The sequence below is a fragment of the Dermacentor albipictus genome, chromosome 1 (genome assembly GCF_038994185.2).
Source record: "Dermacentor albipictus isolate Rhodes 1998 colony chromosome 1, USDA_Dalb.pri_finalv2, whole genome shotgun sequence".
Taxonomy (NCBI): Eukaryota; Metazoa; Arthropoda; class Arachnida; order Ixodida; family Ixodidae; genus Dermacentor; species Dermacentor albipictus.
In genome coordinates, this window is record NC_091821.1 from 35,264,577 (window position 1) to 35,286,341 (window position 21,765).

Here is a 21,765-nt window from a genome sequence, read left to right on the forward strand (position 1 = left end):
GATCTCCGCGAATGCAAAGTGTCTGTACGCACATAGCGCAAGCGGAACAAGGAAGGAATCGCCGGTGTTGGGAGAGTGTGGAGCTGTTTGTCTGGGGAACGCCAGCGCGTCTGTAATCACCGACCACGCATGGTGTCAGGATGGCTTTTTTTCTCCTTCTTCCTGCGCACATTTTCTCTGTCGCTCATCGCAGAGAAATGAATGTGCTCGCGCTTTCAGGGTCCCGCCCAAGAAGAGTAAACGCGCGGTGTCTCGTTGCCCTTGTCGTCATCGCGATGAAGGGCATGCGCATGCAGATACACATTCTGTGCTGTTGGCACGCGCACGTACGCACGCTGAAACCAAGAGCCGGCCTGGGCGCAACAGCTTAGAGATTTGCTTGCTTTAGCGTGTGGGCGCTCATACGTGTTGCATCATGATAACACTGCCCACAAATGTAGTTAAAAAGAAACGTAAGAAGCTTCCTCCGGCACTACAGTTTTTGACCTATAGCCTTTTGCAAAAGTTCTCAGGCTTCGTCGCGCCCGGTTACGCCTGTGCTTGGTCCTTGTAGCAGGGTTTCTGGGGAACTTCTGGCACGACAAGGCTTGACCAGCCCGAGAGCGCTTCGCACCCTCTGAGGTGGCGTAGCGCTGGGGAAACAATACGTGCACCCGTGAATGGCCTGGGTCTGCTCTGGTCCCACAGACAGCTGTGGCTGCGTGGTGCAAGGTCGACGGTTCGATAAGCGCTGACGCCGATTACACACCGGTGAAAATAGGTACAGGCGACTCGGGGCGTGCTGTGCTGTGCTTCTCTTTTTTTTTATTGTTTGAAACTCTTGGGGAGAACACCTCAGTCACAGTCCTGAACTCCGACCCTCGTTGAGAGAGAGAGAGAGAGAGAGAAAAGCACTGCGATAACATCCTCCTCAATCTCGAGGCACTAAGGCTAATACTGTGGTTCCACGTTGAACACACCATCGCATCGCATCGTCTGCAATGGCTAGATATCTCTTCTAACCTTGAGTACATTCGTCATTCACCTGCATGTCCTTGACAAATAAAAAATAAAATGAAATGGAAGGTACTACCTACAAGGAAATGTATAACGGTTGCGGGTCTTCTGACACGTCGGGATTAAGAACGGAACCATTACTTCCGGAGCTTGCGAACTTCGCTGACATTGTGACGGAGGCTATTTAGGGCGACGCTGTTGTGATTTACCCTTTGCTTGAGGACCATTGAACACATTAACCATACTCCACAGACGCACTTTTCGGGGTATTCAAACTTTGCTAGCCTCCGCTATCATTTTAGTGGGCCTATAGACCAACTTCTCGCGTCGCAGAACTGCAACGATACTCGGCATTTGGGAGCTTGCTTCCTCGCCGCAAAGAGCTGCAGTAGCTCGTGCTGCACAGACCGACCACCGAGCCAGCGTTTCAAATGAAAACTGCGCTGTGGCGGCGCCGTCTACAGCATTCGTGAATACAATTGCAATTGCCACAACCGTCTGCAGTGAGAGCAGCGAAGGTAGCAGACTTACTGTCGCTTGCTCTCGGTACTGGAAGTGTGGAACAATAGAAAAATTGCTAAACGGCTTCGTTTACTGGAGGCCACGCGACGAAATGACCTAATGCGTCATATGAAAGGAGGAAATAGCAGTTGCGCAACCTTTGCTAGCTGTAATAAGGGGCAAGATACTTTCTTGCATATTTTTTTTTGCCTGCCGAGACGCCCACGTGGCTCAAAGCAGTATGGTCACCAGGCGTGGGCAAGGCTCCTTTACCCATTTTATACCTACCTCAACACATTCAGGCTTGTGTAACGGACAGCACAGTTTTGATCGATACACAGTCCCGCGTGTCGGTGGTCTCTCGATGTACGGTGCACAGTACGTAACATGCCACCGCGAAAAAAAAAAAAGAAGTCCGTGCCAGGAATGTGATTAACTTTCGGGGTAAGCATGAGCTCACCAGAAGAGATAGCGAACGAAAGTGTTTGTTTCTTTATTTGTTATTTCATTTTGTTAACGCAATCGGCGCATCTAAGACGCCGCTTTACACTGCCTTCAGCTCGTTTCTCGCGTCACGTCACTATATGCCTTGTTCACGCCAGTTTGAAATATTGCTGTCCCCACGTATTGCGTTGGTGTGCCGTTACGTGTTAAGTGAGTGATCCAATTTGACGGGTGCGTACAGACACCTCTGATGCTTTTAAAAGCGCCTATTTAGATTCACAACCTTGTACAAGTTTCAGTAATCTGATTAACCACACCCGATTACACAGGTAGAGTGATTGATCAGTCTCAGGTTGAGGCCGATCGAAATTTCCACATCCTTTTGGTTTGTTTGTTTACCGTGACCGCACCAACTGCATGATTTTCACTCCCAGATCAGGATAATAAATGTTTTGAGGGAAATATACACATAAAATTTCTATCTTACAAAATGACCCATAGATGTTATCGTATACCAAGAATCTACTTTTGCAATGATGCAAATATACGCCCCATGAAAACTTCAGAAGCTCTTTTGTACGACATTTAGAAAGCCTTGAAGGTGAGCGGAAGTATGCAAAAACAACGTATATGACACTGGAAACTGCGATCGCTCATACAAAAAAGAACTATTACGATGAACGCAAGTGAATGACGCTGAGGGTTGGACAAAACCCAAATACCAAATGATTGGCACAGTAAGTGAACGTTCCATGCTTACCAGTGCACTACGACGAGATGAGATAATTATTTTACGCGTGGCATATCACGGCCTGTTTACGGTGGGCGTAAGTGTCGGAAACGCCGCTCCCTCTCCGCCTTAAGACATCCCCTATCCCGTTACCGGAACCAGTGGCTTTGACCTGCGGCTGATCGCCCAGCTGTGTGGTCCCGTGTGTACGTTGGACGGCTTCTCTCTGCCCAGTGCTTGAGTGAACATCTATTTCACTGCGAACCCCACCACCGATAATGTAACGCGCACGATTCCTGGCCAACTTGCACCCAATCGTGGCTCCCCTACCGCCTCTTTCGGTTCGCGCTAAGAGAAACGCTGAATACGATCGCAAAGAGCTTAAGCGATTATATCCGATAAGCGATATAGTTTTCCTGACCCCTTCAGTGAATAATTATTATGGACTGTCAATAAATATGTCAGTTGCATAATTTTATTTCAAAGCGCTGGAGACTGCAGTGAAAGAAAGTCAGGATGGTAGGACGACGCTGTGTGCATTTTCTAGTGAGCTCTTATAATAAGAGTAATCAGTCACTCAGCTTTTTTTTTATTCAGAAGAATTAAAATTACCGGATCACAGCACATACACAAGTTAATAATGCACTGCAAGCATTCGAGGCAATAAATTAATTTTTCATTGTTTCCGACGAAGTGCGGTACGTCGAACGTCTCGTTGAACGTGGTAGTGCCTTAATAAAAGTGGTCGTCTGTAGCATTATACTCAATACATTGAAACGAAATGTAACACTGAGTACAAAGGGGATTATGTTTACACAGTTCTTTTTTTCTTGCCGCCAGTGGACAGACCTAACAAAAACAAGTCGTGTACATTTCATAAGTAAGTCACTGCGCATATTTTGCCTGCCATGCTTACATGCAGTTTTATTCAGACATTATGCCGCATGCCAACACAGGCAAAAAAAAAAAATAGAGTGGCTGGGGTTAAGCATGGTTAGACACGGTTCTTCACTGCTTATTCACTGCGAGCTATGTCGGCAGGGTGCTCAGACTCAGCCTGGCACCTGCGGCGAAGAGTTGACGCTCTCACACCGGCGCGTGCTTCACCCATTGCGAGACTGAGTGTCCACGCGCCACCGAAGGGCAGCTGTTAAAGGCGCTTTTAAAGTCCGACGTTATCGGCGCGCGGGTGAGTGTCGCTCGACGCCGGGCGCGTCGAAGCGCGTTCACAGCGTTCCGTTGCGTTGGCTGCGCCAGTGCGTCGAACCATTGGTCGAACTGTAGACGCTGTTGCTCCCGCAAAGTGACGTAACGTGTGTGCGCGCTCACGTTACGCCGGACTATATTTAGCCCTTAAACCCTCGCTTCGTCACGCGGTACACTGCGGCGAGGCTCGAGCGAGCGCAGCTGCGACGCCTCTCTGCAGCGGATCACGTGAGGTGACGTCACACTTTCACACTGGCGCGCCGGCGGTTGAAGGTCAATTGCGCGCCGAGATTGACCTTGGGAGTTTTACCTCGAGGAGTAGAGCTTTCGCTCTAAAACAAGGTAGCGCACACAAATGTGTACACTGCGACTGCTGAAGAGGCTAATCAGCAGGTTCGGTGGCTTGTCCGCTATTGCAAATCGATGGTGGTGCGGAATCACGCCGAACGGCGCTCGCTTACGCGGTGCGCTCTTGGACCCTTTTAGTAGCGTTGCGCAGCTCAGCGCGAGGTGGCGGGTTCAGTCCTGGTCACGGCGGCGGCATTTCGATGTGGATGAAATGCAAGAACGCTCGTGTGCAGGGGCGCACGTTAACGATCCCCGGGTGGTCAAAATTATTCCCAAGTCCCACACTAAGGCGTGCTCATAATCAGATCGGTGTTTTGGCACTTAGAACATCTGACTATTATTTAATTTTTATTTACTAATTACCAAGTTAATTGAATCACTCGTTTAGTATTGGCACTTCGCCACATAATCGGTAATAACAAAAGTAGCCGGGGACGTTCTTCGTGGCGTCAGACGGAAGAGGTACGGTGAAACAGGAACTGGCGGGCGTACGTGACATATTCAGAGTAGGCCGGCGGGGGAGACTGTCCTTGGGGAACTACTGCCAAAGGTTGCACACTCGACCTTGCTCCTCGCAGTGCGGGAGTAAAAACGACCGCTCAAACACGCCCAGGGTGTCTGACTGCCACCCCGTTCCGGTTGAAGCATGAAAAGCAAAGGGTGGTGTACGTGAGGTGGCAGTGCTTGTGCGGGCAGTGTCAGTCGGTCGCTCGGTCGGCGATGAGCAAATCATGCACCCCTGAGGGGGACAGCGAGCCGGTCATTCTCTCTCGCACTTGCCACTGCGTACGGTTACAGTGACAGCCACCGTATCCTTTAAACGGAAGCTGTTTGTCCTGTTAATGGAAACCGTTTCCCGAGGTTGGTCGACCAACCGCAGGTCGCGTCCTGTATTCCCTTTAATTCCGCGGCGTATGGATGCTGCGCGGTCGACTAAAACGACGAGTAGGAACCCGCTTCGGCGTGTTCAATGTGTGTACACGACCACGAGAGGCGTTTATAAAGATAACAGCAGCATAGTATAATTGCTTCGTAGCCTGCAAGTTCCCGGACAGTGCAATAAAATAAGAGGGATAAAGAAGACTGCGTTGAAGGAGGTCTAATGATGTACGTGAATGCAATTCTGCAAGTAATTGGAGTAGTTTTGTGACGCTCTGGCTTTCCATTAGCAGATTAGTTGGGACGCTCTCTTTGCCACACAAACCGAACAAACCTTCCTACTAACAGAAGACACTCCGGTTACTGTATACGGAAAAGTGTCCACGAACTGTGTACCGACGTGCGACAAAGGCAAAAGGGGACGACCCCTGTGACCATCGGGTTAAGCGCTCACGTCGGCATGCCGGGCCCAAGAGAGGATGGAACGGATGCTTAAAATGCTGCCGACACGGCCTCTTTAGTACGCCTTCGGTTGGCACAACGCTTTTCGGAGAATGGGGAAGCCGCGAGTTCCGCAGCCCCGCTGAAATTCCTCGTTCGCAAACGGGAGGCGGGGTAAACAACACCTTTTCCCAAACAAACACATGTTTCGAGCCCCTGCCGCATGCCGAAGGACAGCTTCTTACGTTGGGGCTCTCTCGCCCGCGTCCCTGTATTGTTCGCTTCCTGACGAACGCGCATTTTCGACCGTCCCCTGGCCTTCACTCCGCTCTTCTTCCGGTTGCGAGGGGGTTGGACTGGGGTTCGAAAATGGAAAGTGCAGGAAACAGCAGAAACCCAAGTCGCCGATTCTCACTGGTTCCTGGGGTGGCGGTTGTCTCTCTAGCAGAGAAACAGAGTGGTTCAGTTACTTTTCGAGCAGTGTCGCAGAGAGGACCGGGACCACGGAAGTCATAGAAGGACGCTGGTTCCTCGCGCTGTCGCAGGTGGACACCATGTGCGGCCAAATTTGCACTCGAGTGAGATTTATTGTTTCTTGAGATTTTTGTTCCAGCTACTGTGCTTACGAAAGAAAGGCCACTCATGACGGTCGGCCGGAGTGCGTTATAGCTTTCAATTTGAGGATGCAACGGTCGAAGTGGGTAATGGACGTCGAATAGTCATGGTCACCTGACTGACGCGCACGCGGTGCAGCGAATGCCCTTGTCATGCTAATTGCGCTCACTTTTTGCTGTTGTCGGTGGTGTGATTGCATGACCCTCTCCTTGGTTAACAAAGTGTACAGGACATTGCCGCGGTAATAGATCGCTGGCATCGTGCGCAGCATCCCGAGTACACACGTTAATCATGTAATTAATTTGTTTGGTTTTATGTGCCAAAACGACGACCTAAGCATAAGGCACGCCGTGGTTGGGGGCTACGGATTAATTTTGACCGCCCGGGGTTCTTTAACGCGCACCTGCTGCACGTTACACGAGCGTTTTTGCATTCGGCCCCCCTCGCAAAGCGGCCGCCGCGGATGGAGTCGAACCGGCGACCTCAAGCTCAGCGGCGCAATGGCATAACCGCTGGGCTACCGCGGCGGGTACTAAACACGTTGTTTGCTTTACGCGTTCACGAATTACCTTGCCAACGCAGGTTGCCAGTATCTTAAAGCAGCGACCACATCAAATGCCTGGCTACCCCTATGCGCCACTGGCGAGGCGTAGCGCACGGTTTGTAATTCAGAAAAAAGAAAAAGAAAAGCATTGTGAAGTTCCATCCTCTTTCACGTCCAGCCTTTGCGTAAAACAGTTGTGACATTGGTGTGGTATCCTGTCAGAATCGTGCGTATCTAACGCGTGTCCCATCCGTGACTCATACGAAGAGCGTTGTTGAGTGAGCTCACATATCATGGACGAAACTTGCCGGAGCTGTACAGTTGCTTGCAAGTACTTACGTGTACTATCTATTCCGCGGTGCAGATCATCACCTCCCACAGCACAACGGTCCAGCAGCAGCAGGTGGTGCAAAAAGAGTCCGAACAAGCCGCAAAGCCAGCCTTCAAGACTGAAGTGGTCTGGCGGAATGTGGCCGTGTTCGCCATGCTGCACTCCATGGCCCTCTACGGCCTTTATCTGGCCATCGCGCGCAAGGTCATGTGGCAGACGGCGATCTTCTGTAAGTGACAGTGCTGCTTTTGTTCGCTGCTAAAGCTTTCGAAGCTCTTGCCTGTGTGATCAATTTCGAGTGTAACACATGCAAGCGGGCAAAACGCAGACGAGATCTGCTGGCTTGAATTTCGCCTTGAAGTCAAACTTCAGGGAGAAAGCTGCTAACTCTATATGCACCATAATAGTTCCCTTTAACTGAGTGATTCATTATCGAGGAGACTGCTCCAAAACAGTTCTTGTCTAACTCGCTAAATGCCTACAGTATTGTTTTTATTCTGCTTCATTTTTTGCTGGTGTAGACTATTGCGAGAGCAAGCTTTCGAGCTTGAAACAGGGTATTCCTGGCTCTCCGGACATTTTCGCAACAATCGTAAGTGCACTCACGTGCACATAGATTTTTATAAACGAAATAGGGAAAGTATAAAAATTCTTTATAACCTGAGGTTGTTTAGTTAGTTTTCTTTAATGCAGGTCTTTTGACTATAAGACCTCCTGCTGTATTCAGAGTCGCCTTTGCGATGTGTTTTGCAGATTTATTACAATTTAAAAATTGAATCGAAATTGAAATTCCGTATTTCATAGTCATAGATGCGCTACAAGATATACTCGTTTTCTGAATTTAAGTGACTGCGCAGGCTTCTCTTTCTATCCTCGAAGTATAGGCACTGCACTCGAATTATCCATTGTTGTTCTTGTTAACCTGTTTCTTTTCTTTTCTTTCGCCGTATACCTGTGTAGCACTGGGACGCGGTATTATAGACATGCGTGCTTGCTGCATCTGGAAGTGACGACAGCGTTGAAATACATGCGCAGTTTAAGAGAAGACATACTTCTCTGAGCTCTCTCGTGTGCCTTACGCCTGTCGCTTTTCATTTTTTCTTCCAGCCTTATTATCTTTTTTTTTGCAAGCTTTCTGATGCTGCGCTTGCACATCCCACTCACGGTTCGCAACTTCTTGCAGCCTTCGTGTGGGGCATCTGCGCCGGCCTCGGTGTCACAGCCGGAGCACACAGACTCTGGTCGCACCGCGCTTACAAGGCACGTTTCCCGCTCCGGGTGGTGCTTATGATCTTCAACTGCATGGCTTGCCAGGTGAGTCTCACAAGCACACTTAGTGCACCACGCACACTTCACGCGCGCACACACACACGCGCGCACACGCGCGCACGCACACAGAGAGATTAACGCAAGCCGGGACCGTTTCGGGTGCGCTACGAAGCAGAACAACACGCCGTGAATCGACGCTACCACAGCGGTCAAGGCACTGTGCTCGTGATCCGAGGACCACGGCATCAGGAGCGCAGCGCCTGCCCTTGCAGTTCCATTCGGCCAAAGTAGGCTGGCAGCCTGTGTGACGTCGGTGGTCATCCGAGGCAGCGGGCACAGCCGCGTATGATGCATGGACGTTTTTGTGCGATCTTCACCTCTAGTATGTTTTGCAAACAGCGCAATAAATGTTCGCTTACGCTATAGGCTGAGCGGGAAAAATTCAATGGTGTTTCAGTTCTTCGCATGCGCAGAACTGCCAACGCTTTCTCGTGGGTATGCGAGGTTCCCTTTCGCATACGCAAACCATTTATGTCCGCCATACTTTTAAAGCTCCTGCAAATATTAGACGTGCCTTCACTGAACAGCGTGCTGAAATAAAATTTTAAGGGGACAATAATATTTCTGCACCCTTTTATAAGACAAAATTTAAGCATTCCCCTTTCCCCCACCCCCAGTGTAGGGTAACAAACCGGATGCTGTTCTGGTTGACCTCCCTGCCTTTCCTACCCTTGTTTTCTCTCTCTCTTAAGCATAGTTTTAGCAATAAGGGTGTCCCAATTTTGCAGTGTTGCAAGAAGCCTTAATGAGCTTCGAAACTGCACCATCAGAATGGGGGGAATAATTCTAAAGAAATCGTGATGTAAGCACCTCTTTCGATATGGCAAAGAAGATTTTCCTTGTCTTTATAATTATTACTATTATTATCATTTTTTGCGTGCGTGTGTGTCTGCTTAGAAGAAGTGGTTTGTTACTGCAAGTCACGCGTACGTGAATGCTGGAATTTAACGTTCATCGCCAAGCGTGTCCACCCTGTCCTCATCTCGTAACGTCCTCCTTGCCTACACTGCCACGGTCACTTCTACGCTCGAAAAACTGGACGATAGCCCCTTCACCGAGAAACAATGTTCTAGGATACTGGGCCAGACGGGTTTCGGCACTCAAGGCCTTAAGTGCTCTGCTCAAGTTCTTAAGGGATCGTGAATTGCGAGACAGACTTTCAAAGTTGTAGCCTGTAGCATCGCGTTTTTGTGCGAATTTTTTTCAACAAGACCTCTGTGTTCTGTGCGCCTTCTCTCGTGTCGTGCGTTTCTTTGCGATAAATACTATTGACGAGAATTTTTCTCACTTTATTTTTTTTTATTTGTTTCTTCCTTCACCTTTTGTTCCCTTTACCCCTTTCCCCAGCACAAGGTAGCCAGCCGGTACTTACACTGGCTAACCTCCCTGTCTTTCCTTCTCTCTCTCTCTCTCTCCAACGACTATCCAATCTTTTTCTTGAAACATTCCCGCTTGTTTGTGCTGATCTCTTCCTCGACGAAGCCGCCGCCGCCGCCTGCGATGACCAAGTTCCGTGCGCATTGGTGCTCCTGCAGCACAGACACTTATGCGCTCTCGCGATAGTAGCAAGTCTAACTCTGGTGGTAATAGTAAATAAAAAAAATAATAATAAACAAATAAACAAACAAACAAACTGTCATCACCACACAGAAGCAAGCGCACTCGGCGCGTTGATGTGATTGAGCGTGAGCGGAGATGTCGCGCGACCCGGTTACGTGGGTGACGCGAGCACGCCGGGCTTGCAATATTGGCGCAAGCTCCACTGAGGTCGAAGTAAGCGCTCAGGCGCCCAACTTGGCGTGCAGTATGTATGTGTGTGGAGCGCATGAGGTGAACCTCCAACAGCAACCGTCACGATGACCAAGAGCGGACCACCCGAATTCGTAATGCTGCGCAATTGGCTGCTTATTTGAAGGGAGTCTCCGGCTGGGTGTATCGAATCAAGTGCATCGGACCGATTGCCTCGAGGCGTCGGCGTCCTCATGAGTGGACGCGCTGCCGTCGTAAATAGCCGCTTGCCGAGTCCTAATCGAGTGCTCCCGCTTACTAAAATTTTGTTGAGAGAGAGAGCATGATATGTTTTGCTCACGATTTTTTCGCTGCTGACTTCTGGTCGCGCTCTATATCGACAAAAGTGGGCCCACTTTGGTTGCACGAGGCATTCAACGAGTATATATAAGGACGCCGTCCGGCGTGGTTTGTTTATCTTAAGCCAGCACGATTAACCCCGCGTCGTCACTTGTTAGACATTGTCACATCATTTCGTCTCCTAAAAACAGTCGGGCCTGTTTGAAACGGTACAAAGAGAGGGCGAGTACAGGGATGTTCCGAAAGTAAGTTTCGTCGTTTATTTTCACACGGAGTCTTTATTGCAGAAATAATAACAATAAATAAAATACACCGTGTCATCATGAACTACACACCTTGCACTATTTCTTCACATGGTCGCCACCGACATTGAGACATTTGTCGTGGCGTGCAATCAGTTTGAAGAAACTACTCTGGTAGAACTCAGTGCCCTGCGATGCAAGGAATTGTCGCACAGCCTGCTCCACCTCAGCATTGTTTTGAAAGTGACGTCCCTAGAGCGCGGCTTTCAATGCCCATTCATGTGCCCATTCATACGTGCCCAAATGTGCCCATTCATACCGGAAACAGCACACGTATGTTTGCAATCGTGATTTGTACTGGAATAACCTCGGCACGCCGCTCTGCTACTCTCTTCGGCGCTCTGCGCATACGTCGTTCCTCCTCCGCTGACGCTCTTTCCGTCGTTGAACCAGCAACGGGCTTGGTTCTTATGGCGATTGTTTGATTCACCTGGTTTACCGTCTTCTCTTTAAAAAAAATGGTGAAACTTATACTTTCGTAACGTGCCTGGCAGAATGGGCAAGGAAAGCGCAGTACAAGCCCTAAATACCCGCCGCGGTTGCTTAGTGGCTATGGCGTTGGGCTGCTAAGCACGAGGTCGCGGGATCGAATTCCGGCCACGGCGGCCGGATTTCGATGGGGGCGTTATGCGAGAACACCCCTATGCTTAGATTTAGGTGCACGGTAAAGAACCCCAGGCGGCCGAAATTGTTCAGCAGTCCCTCGCCATGGCGTGCCTTATAATCAGATCGTGGGTTCTGGCGCGTAAAACCCCATAATTTAATTTTTAAGCCCCGAAAAAGAAAGTGCGCTTTTCTATTTCCCGAGTTCAGACTCAAACTGGAAGGCATAAGTCATAAATGTCGTTTGAGTAGTCCCATTCCGTCTTATTTGTGTCTGGCTTGTTGCAGAAAATAAGGGCGGGGGGCCTTGATTGCAGCAGGCCGCGAAGGTGGAAAACGATGGAACGCGACGGCATCCGAAACAATATTGGCGTTCAATGCATTAGAGCGCATAAGTACTTCCGAGGCCCTTGTAGCATGTGTGAATGTACGTACCTGGGGAGATGCAGCGCTTTTTATTTTTAGTACGCGTACAATCCTTTCATAGAGTGGCCGCATGCTTACAGACGCCGTCCTGAAATACCCATTTTATGTCCGCGCCCAATATTATGCTCGGAGGAGACCTTCATCGATGACTCAAATGACCGGCTGCTAATTTGGTAGCTTCCTCTGCCTTGAGGACGTTCGAGGACATTTTTTTTTTCTCTCTCTATTTTAACGAAAGGCGAAAATTGCAATAATTATCCGTCTGGGAGAAAGATAATCGTTATCAGCGGTACTTTTGCGCTCCCGCCTCTGTTCCGTAAGCGGTTCCGTGAAACCGGGTGCACGCTTCGATCTGTCGTTCCTCCTTTCTTTTCTCTTTCTTTCGTTTTTACCTAGCGTAGCATGTTTGAGAAGGTTGGCGGAACCATCACGCAGCAGCCAGACCGCCGTATATTCCCTGCGCATGAAGGTAGTATTGTTAAGGGAAAACTAGGGTGTAGTGGCGTCTGCGTCAACTTGCAGCTACAGGCGGCCGCACCCCCAGTACGCCTACGGTGGGGCGCGACTCCCGCGGCGGACGGCACAGCAGCCGTGCTCTTTTCTCACCCAAGGAGAGCCGAGCCCGTTGCGTGGAATGTAGGTCACCAGTGGCGGCACTCCCCTTCTCTCTCACCTTCCCGTCGCACCACTCGCCCCCAAGCGAGTGAATGACCCGAGTCGGCACTGACCTTGCGTACTGCGAGACTCTCCCTCGCGGCTTTTTTTTTTCTCTCCTTTTTTTCTCTCTCGCTCACCTAACGCCGAGCAGTGCTCCTGATTGCGCTACTTTGCAGCTACCATTAAGAGCTGTGGGCCGCGTCCGAGCACAGAAATCTTGCCGACGCTGCCAGAGACCAAGCGCATGGCATTTCCTACACGTATTACGCATTACTTGATAACCAACTCCGGCGCTAGGTTCTGCGAGAGAACGGTGGTTCTCCGAGCACGGTGGTTCAGCCATCGTGGGAATGACGTTTAGTAGGTCGATTTGCCTAAACTTCGTCCTTATGGCTTCAAACGGCTTCGTTACTTTGCAGTTGATGATGTTCAACAATATATTGCGCTGTAAAGTAAGCTCACCAAAATGTGTTGGTGCGACGTGTGACTATCACGGAAAATTGGCTTAATTTTCGCTCTTGTGAACACACCGACAAAATTGCACTGGTCATGAGATATGGAGGCGCATTATAGATGCATCGACTTACGTTCACAGAAAAGCATGACGCCAGAAGACGGACTGAATGTCTTTACAAAAATCTTGTGCACTGTGAGCCCGATAGGGCAAAGCTGGCCGAAGAGCTACATGGGCAATAACAAAATGCCGGAAACAACAGGCAGAACCCTACTGTTTGTTTAGCGATGAGTATTACTAATGTTTTTGCCGATTTGCGAAAAGAAACTGTGCTCAACAAGGCGTCAACGACACAGTGAAATAGCAAAAGAAAGAAAGCTTATGCAGAGCGTCATAGCTCACGTCTTTAGTGATGCAATATCCACTTCCTGATCTATCCCACTCACAGTCGATGCCGTCAGCAGCTCATACTTCGGTTTTTCATTAAACCTTACACGATCACTCGGTTTACCGTACAATCGCTCAGTAATCGCGTGTAGCTCGCAAGGCTCGCTGTTCGCACCCTGTCGTCCGTTGCTTCTTTAATTCTTTCCTTTTTTTTTCTTTTTTACCACCTTGCTCAAAATAAACGTCGCAGTTTAAGCCTTGTATAATAACGTTCCTCATAGCGACCAGTTCGGTCAGCGAAGGTACTGGCCGTGGATATTTAGTTTCGCACCAACTCTCTCAGGAACGTGCATGTGGGCACGTACTTTCGGCCTCAACTTCTCGAAGGATGGCCAGTGTTCTGGGACTTCTTGAGGTGAATATGCCGCCCACTGTGAGAAACAATCGCAGGACGGTCCCGTACATTCCCTTGCTTCTTAATCGATCGCTTCTTTTTGTTGCATCTTTTTCCTCCTAAGGGTTTATCGCCTCGGGGTTCACGTTACCAAGCGCGTGTGGCCGTTGTTCCGTCGTCCTTCGCAGTGTTCTCACGGCCGGGTGTTTTCGACCGACCTTGGGAAGCTTAAGCAGGGAGACCTGCGGCACTCCGTAGTATCCGCGGCGGCGGCCCATACGCCCGCAGACGTTATGCCTGCATTTTTCGCCCGAATTGTGCGCCGATGTTAACACGGGCCGACACAAGGCCGAGAAGGTTACCATAAATCAGCTAGTGGTCAGAAATCAGCACTGCATATATCAGACACACGGAGCGCACGTTCGAGTGTTAAAAATAATAAAAGGAAAAAAAGAAACTTGGCTCGAGAAGCAACCGTACATGGGACACACCCTGCGAAAATGCACGACACATGAAGAAGCACTGCGGGAGGCATGTGTCTCGTGTATTCTAATTGTTCTGTCGCTTATCTTTTGTTAGCTTTACACTGCATGGTACGTGGGCCCCTATACCTTAGCCCGTTCAGTTCAGCTGATTTGCATGAGCAGATAGCCCCCCGTCTCTTTCACACGTAGGGTAGTAAACCAGACATAAAACTTGTGTATCTTCCTGCCCTTCCTTCATTTCTCTATCTCTCTCTCTCTCTCTCTCTCTCTCTCTTGTTGCCGCAGTAGGGAGATGATGGTTTCAATCACGCAAAGATTTGCCAGCGCTTGCTCATGAAATATGCCGGCCCGTGAAAGTGTTGTAGACTATGGAGGTATAGTCACTACATGAAGAAAGAGAAGCTAATTTTCAACTATAGTTCACTTTCGCGAACAAACAGTCACGGTAAGCTCTTAAGAGCAAGTGATCGCTCGCACTTCACTTGGGATCCCTATGCTGTGGTTCCAAAAACTCTGAGAAGGTTTCTCGGCAAAGCAACAGAAGCCAAAACAAGAAAAAATAGCACTCTCTTGCATAAGTTTCGCTTTTCTGCTTTCCAATACCCGGAAGTGTTCACTTACTCTTCACACTTCTTTCACATGCTTGCGGGCGGTAAAGAGGTGATGCCAAAAGGGGGACTTTCTGCAGCTTCACGTAGCGTGTTTGCTGCTGACAAGAAGAGGCCAGCGTCAATACTCCGACAAACGAATTGGTCGGGTTTTCCTAAAAGCGCTTAGTCTGTTTTCACAGAAGTTTCCGCGAAGCGCTCTGACGACTTCAATCGAGCGCAGAGAAAAGAATACGCCAGGAAAAAAGAAAGAAAGAGCCGCATTCAGCTAAGAAACTGTTCCACGGGGCTAATGGAATCTTAAGCTTCTGTGTAGGGTCTGTCATATTTCGAAAGTCCAGTCGCGACGCGACGTCATGTAAAGAAGTTCCTCGAGCGTTAAAGGAAAACAAAATTGTGCAATGAATGACGCAGAGCATCTAAGAGTTCTTGCATGCACTGCGCGGAACCGTGAAAGAAATAACGCGCTTTTGCGATGCTTTAAATAGCACTAGAAGATACTTTCGCCCATCGCATATAAAGCTGCTAAAATTCGCCGCTTCTGCTCTGGGCACGCAAAAATGATGTCCCCCCGGCCCCCTCCCATTTCCCCCCAAAAATGAAGCTCGTTGTGCCTGCTTGAAAAGAAGCTACATGGACTGACAAAATACGAACAGCCTATAGTAGCTTTCCTGGCGGGACTACACTGATCAGGTATTTTCCACCCACCGATATTCGACTTTTCGTGACATGCAATAAACACACTTTGGCACTATGGCTAAATGGGGTTCGTGAAAATGCGCCTTAGCTAGACACTTCCATTCGTACTTAGTATGTTAACCTGGGTTGTCCGCAGTGCAATGTAGAGCGGCTGCCAGAGAGAGATGTCATACTCGGGAGACTACGCCTACTCTTTTTCCCGTGGTGCTGCAATGTTCTGCCCATCAGAACTGGTAGGTATTACGCAGAATTACACAAAAAATAGACGCTCCCCAAATTACTAGCTTTCCATGTTGCCGTTTATCTTTCGCGCTGAGTATACACGGTTGAGGGCTGGAATCGACGTTCCTGTTTTTGTTAATACATTTTTTTTATAGCCCCTCTCACATTTCTATGGCCCAGCACACGCAGCGCTTCTAGTGATCATGCGACTACAGAGCCGAGTACCCCAGATGTTCCGTTGTTGTTCTGCTTTCAGAACGACCTGTACGAGTGGACGCGTGACCACCGGGTGCACCACAAGTTCTCGGAGAGCAACGCCGACCCGCACAACGTGAACCGGGGCTTCTTTTTCGCGCACGTCGGCTGGCTCATGTGCAAGAAGCATCCGGACGTGATGCGCAAGGGCAAGGCCGTGGACTGCTCGGACCTGCTCAAGGACCCCGTCATTAGGTTCCAAAAGGCGTACGTATACAGCACGCGCAAACAAACGAGTGGAACCGTCATTAATCCTGAATGACATCTTTGACGTATCACACGCCGTACCAGGAGAAGCAGGAAATGGCCCAGAGGGGAAAACAAGTGCCAGGTGCGCTGGTACGATGCAGCTACGTCGGGCGCAGGGGTACAGTGCGACATCAGAGGTGCGCGCATAATGTGACCGTAAAAACACACCATCGGCCCATGTGCAAAGCGTTATTTCGGGCGCTGATTAGGTAGTCATGTAATTTTTTTTTTCACTTCGTCCTTGCTCCACGTACCAGATCAAAACTCTTGTAGTTAGGCGTGATCTCGTTACTTGGAGTGGCATTTATGTGATGTGCGCCTTTCATGACTTTTTTGTTGTAACCATTCACATGCTTGCTAAGTTTGCTCAATGACAACTGTGTAGGGTATATTTCATCATTGCTTACCTCAGGGGTGCAGGGGTAAGGATTTTAGTGTCATAAACCTCCCTCCAACTACGCGTATTCCAAGACATTTTACTGTTACTTTTCGCGTAGGTGGTTTTACAAATGGAAGATCTGTCCCTATATTAGATATAACATGCAACTTAAGCTGAGAAAATTGATGCTGCCTACGTCGCCCAGCTGTAACGTTTGGGTGTTTTCCACTAATGGCCGAGACGTGGCTCATGTAACGGTCATTTGTTGCGACTAGCACTTGCAGGGGTCTCGCAACATGTGTGCTTGCTGGGACAGTTCTGGCCTCCGAGTAATTATTGATAGCAGAGCACACTGGCACGGTCCACTGCAATGACACTGGGCTGTCGGAACCTTTACCGGGGTATCCCTAATTACAGTTGTATTGCCCTATAAACTTTCATCCCGTACTAAGACAACGTACAATGATCCAACGGGATCATGTTGTACTATCGTGCTTATCAACTATATCCTGAAAATTGACACAGAGGTTAGCGCAGTAAGCTTCCTTGGCAACATGTCAGTTGTACTGGTAGAATGCGCCACACTGAACTCATCCATGTAAGTTTGCATACCGCAATCACTCGCTGTGTTACGAGGACACACAGACGTTGCAACAGTAGGCGCGTTTCAAAATATATGGAAAAATATGGTAGTTTGTCATGCTACTCTGGTGTCGACACCTTTATTGTGATTGTGAAATACACAGGGAACGTAGGCTTTTTTTCTGTGAACGGTGATTAAGGCGATTACATTAAATATGTTCTTTTACAATATTCGCAAATATAGCAGCGCTCAAGCGCAGACTTCCAGCGCCGACTTCCAGGCTAAAACCGCCTGAAGCAACAGGACCACCACGTTAAAGTGAGGTTGCGCGTCGCACCTGACTCTGTTTCCCAGCCTTGAGAGCGTAATCTGTACATGACCACGTGGTGCTTTTGTTACCTTCTCAGTTAACTTTATTGGTTGTCTTTTATGTGGTACTTAGCGGCCTTACAAGTTCATATCTCGGAAATTTCTTCGCTGGAACGGCTGAACATGCATCTGTGGGAGCATATGCAATAAGTTCAGAACGTAGATATTGCTCGCGCTGCTTGATGCGTCTGTCGATTGCTCCTGAAAGCCGGAAGGCCAGGTAGAAATCTACAACTGCATCTCTGTATCGCAAAATAGTTTTTGTTCTTCATTCGAACTTGCGAGCATTCCGCCTTTCGTTGTTCTGTGTACTTATCGACATATTTATTAGGAGAAACTCACGAGGACTTATAGGGAGTTATTGGCGGTCACGTTCCCTTGGCAAGCAGGTTGCCTGACATTTGTTGCCGAAGTATTGCAGGCCCTTATCATGCTACCAGGGCTGTTGCCGAGCCCTGTAGATGGACTCCTGTAGCAAGGCTCTCGCTCAGAAGCTAAAGAAAAATTAAGAACGGTATCCTTCTTACTGCTTATAGCGTCGTATCACTTAAATAGTTCCAAGTGGCTCGTCAACAGTCCTGGTCATTAACCACCGTTATATTTTCGGCGTAAATGTGGAGAAGACGCATCAGATATTTGATGTAAACCGTTACCTACTTCGTCTATTAATTTCACCTGCTCTCTCTCTCTCTCTCTCGTTTCCGCAGCTACTACGTGCCGCTGACTACCTTCTTCTGCTTCTACCTGTCGAGCGTGCTGCCGCACCACCTGTTCGGCGAGTCTTACTTGGTGGGCTTCTTCGTCGCCACCATGCTGCGCTACGTGATATCGCTAAACTTCACCTGGCTGGTGAACAGCGCGGCCCACCTCTGGGGCAACCGACCCTACGACAAGAACATCTCGCCGGCCGAGAACCGCTTCGTTTCGTGGGCCGCCATCGGCGAAGGGTTCCACAATTATCACCACACGTTCCCCTGGGACTACTCGACCAGCGAGCTGGGATGGAAGCTCAACTTCACCACGTTCTTTATCGACACGATGGCCAAGCTGGGGCTCGCCTACGACCTCAAGACGGTGCCCAAGGACGTGGTCGAGAAGCGGAAAGCCCGGACGGGTGATCACAGCTACGACCACATGAACGGCCACAACCACCACCACTGACGACGAACCGACGAGTGCCAGGGCAGCCGGCTGAGCCCGCGTGAAAACGTTTTCGCGTCCGCCGCGTTGATACGTGGGTTGCCATGATATACTCTTCTCGCATCGCGGTTGCTCCTTTTTATTTTTATTTTGTCCCGCTGGCACTGCAACCCTGCTCATCGACACACAGCATCGGTAGCGACAAGACCTAAGTCTTCTGGAGTGCCTATCCATACTCGTGAAGAAGAAAGTGCTGTACTGTTTCTGATAATATTTTTGCATTAATTTCCGTTGGTTTTGTCCCACAGATTATAGCAATGAACGGTGATGCCTTAGTCGCATGCTGTCTTCTATGCACGATTTAGATGCGCTGTGATGATGCGGTCGGTATTTAAATCGGCATGAGCTTGATTAGAAGTTTCTGATATACTTGAGTCAGAGTGGCACGTCTTGTACCACGTCCACAAGACGGTAGCATTCAAAGGTTTCTGGGTGAAGCGAGTTATTTATACACAAGAAAGGATATGGCCGGACGCAAATTCTCAAAGTCAAGGGGGGAAAACAAGGTTGAAACCAGTGACGCTTCTGCCTTCTGAACTGATACAAGTGAGAACAGCAATGTGCGAAATGGTTGCTCAAGTATTCCTTCTTTAATATAATGGCTATCTTGCAGGTTCAAAACTATGTGACATTAGTTCCACCTGAGTGCTGCGAGCACTGTGCAATGCATTTGAGAAGCACTGCACCATGATATCTCAGCATAGAAGACAACGTGCTCAGTCAAATTACTTTTTTTAACTGGTCTTTGCATTTGTGTGCGTGCTTTTGACGTCGATTTGTGCCTGTGCCGATCGTGAAGGGTGGCCAATTGTTCACTCTTGCTCAAAACTTCACCGACGAGTGACGGGGTGTAATCAGTGTCCTTAGCTCTCCCTTGTTAAGGAAAACACACGTACACACCCGCCCACCTCCGACACAAATATATCTGAACGCCACGTATCACGTGCCTTATTACGTCTTTGTTTACGAATTCTGGACGCATCTGCGATGCATCGATTCCGAACATCGAGGTACATGTTTGTTTAGCTCCCAACTACACGCGGTGCGCTTTTTCGCTTTGTCTTTTGGCGCATTACTTCACTCATTCCTATCGTTGAGCAGACCACATAGTGTGTAGCATGACGTATGTCTGGCTTTCCTCAAGCTGTGGAGAAATCCAAACCAGGAAAACTATGAATAATAATGCGTCCTCGAGAAATCACCTCTCCCCATCCTACCCCCCTCCCGATTGCAGGCAAGTGTCCTTTTCTTCTCGTTGCGGAATTAGAACCATGTCGCTTAGGCTAGCGTACCAAACATGCGCATCGCTGTCCTATATTACTTTCCCTGTTGTTGCTTGCGCTTTATCATTTGCCATGTTAGCTCCTTCTTCCTGCAGCGCGCGTTATGTCCTCCTTTCCTTTATGCTTCTGCTCGCCCAGCCCGCCGTTATCTTCAGCATTTTTCTCTTACGTAGGTGTCTGGCAATGTTCTCTGGAGACATGCGAAGCACTATCGCGCGTTGTAAATACAGTTGATATGTGATTTAGTGAACAAAATCATATTATATGTTTGTACATACAGGAAGTGCATAAGACCGAGGAAAATAGTTTGATGTTTGACTAGCTAGAATTTGTCAAGCGAGATAGTTGCTGTGCTGCTCACGTAAAGTCGAAGTCTGAATAAAAAGATAACATTTACTTGTTTGTCCTCTTTGGCCTCACAGATGTGATAAACCTCGAGCAACCATGTATCGAAGTTACTCGAGGTTTATCCCTCTACGGCCGTTCTGTATTTGCACATGCATCACCGCACCACACCACACTCGTACCTATGCGTAGTACAGTGTGATTCCTTGGCTTAGATTGCAGAATGGAGGCCTGATAAGGCCGAAAATGCGCACAACTAGCGAAAATTCAACGACAACTGAAGCAGGGATTACCTCTATGAACATTGTACACGTTTTATGTTAAAGGGGCCCTGAACCATTCTTATCGAAGCCGGGAAATGCATTTGAAGTTCAATCAACCAGACTATTTCGGAAATACTTTACCGCAAGAACTTCTTCAATGCGTTCAGCAGAAGCGGAGTTATTGGCTATCAAACACCGTGCTTCCGCTCCTTCTTCGAGTATAAACCCCATGCAAGCGATCTTGCACGCGACAGCAACAAGCGACGCGATGGAGATGGCTGTCGCGTTCGCTCGTCGCCTGTAAGTCGTACCCCATGCGAGCGATGACTTCGAGCGACGTCTCCCCAGTGTTGCTGGTATGAGGGCAGCATTATAGGCGCCGAAACTAGCGTGACGCGTGCTTTATTAACTTAAGTTGATGTGTTTTACTGTAAAAAGCAGCATAAAATATTTCTGAAGGTCTTCCAGTAGGTTCTTATCTTTGCATGTGTAAAAATTCAATCGTTTGCTCGTTCCCGAAAGTACTTGAGTTATGTACATCCAGTTCCGGCTTCGCGCTATTGGCTAGTCGCTCATAGCACTTCCGGGCGACGAGCGACAAATTCTAGATATGCAGAACCTAGCGATATCGCGCGACAAGACCGAGCGATCTGTTCACGCGATGGCCCGATCCGTCGCTCGTCGCTGTCGCGCACAAAATCGCGCTCATGGGGTTTAGCCTTCAATGATTTGCACTGCGGAGGCAACGGCGGAGCTGGGGTTCCCACAACGCTCCGCCTACTGAACGCCACAGTGGCGCGCAGTTCAAATTTGCTTTTGGATGTTTATGTAGAGGCCGTTATTTCCGATTTTGGCACATACGACGCGCCAAACACGGTTTGTCCTCGGCGAGCCGCAGGGCGCTCAGCCAGTGGTCACGTCGCGGCACATCACGGCGGCCGCGGTATCTGCGCTACGTAGCAGACCGCAGCTACGTGCAACTGTTGAATTTAGCACGATAGGGCTTCAGTGCGCGCTCGCGCTCACATGTTCCTGTCCGGCTGCGCTACATGGTGCGAACCAACTTTGTCCTAGACCTGCTTGACCGATGGATAGTATCCACATCCAACTTGCGCATATTGAAGCACTATCAATAAGCTCACTTCGACGC

The 21,765-nt window shown here is 49.0% G+C and overlaps 1 protein-coding gene across 8 annotated transcripts in view; it reads left to right on the forward strand.

Moving 5' to 3' along the window:
• Nucleotides 1–20,403, forward strand: part of LOC135901050 (acyl-CoA Delta-9 desaturase-like) — a 204,038-nt gene extending 183,635 nt beyond the window's left edge. For all 8 annotated transcript variants that reach the window (XM_065430693.1, XM_065430692.1, XM_065430689.2 and 5 more), the window contains 4 exons: nucleotides 7,069–7,264; nucleotides 8,219–8,349; nucleotides 15,946–16,151; nucleotides 18,232–20,403. In XM_065430693.1, coding sequence (XP_065286765.1) covers nucleotides 7,069–7,264; nucleotides 8,219–8,349; nucleotides 15,946–16,151; nucleotides 18,232–18,685 — 987 coding nt within the window. In that variant the 3' untranslated portion in view covers nucleotides 18,686–20,403. The remainder of the gene's footprint in view (nucleotides 1–7,068; nucleotides 7,265–8,218; nucleotides 8,350–15,945; nucleotides 16,152–18,231) is intronic.
• The last annotated feature ends 1,362 nt before the right edge of the window (nucleotides 20,404–21,765 follow it).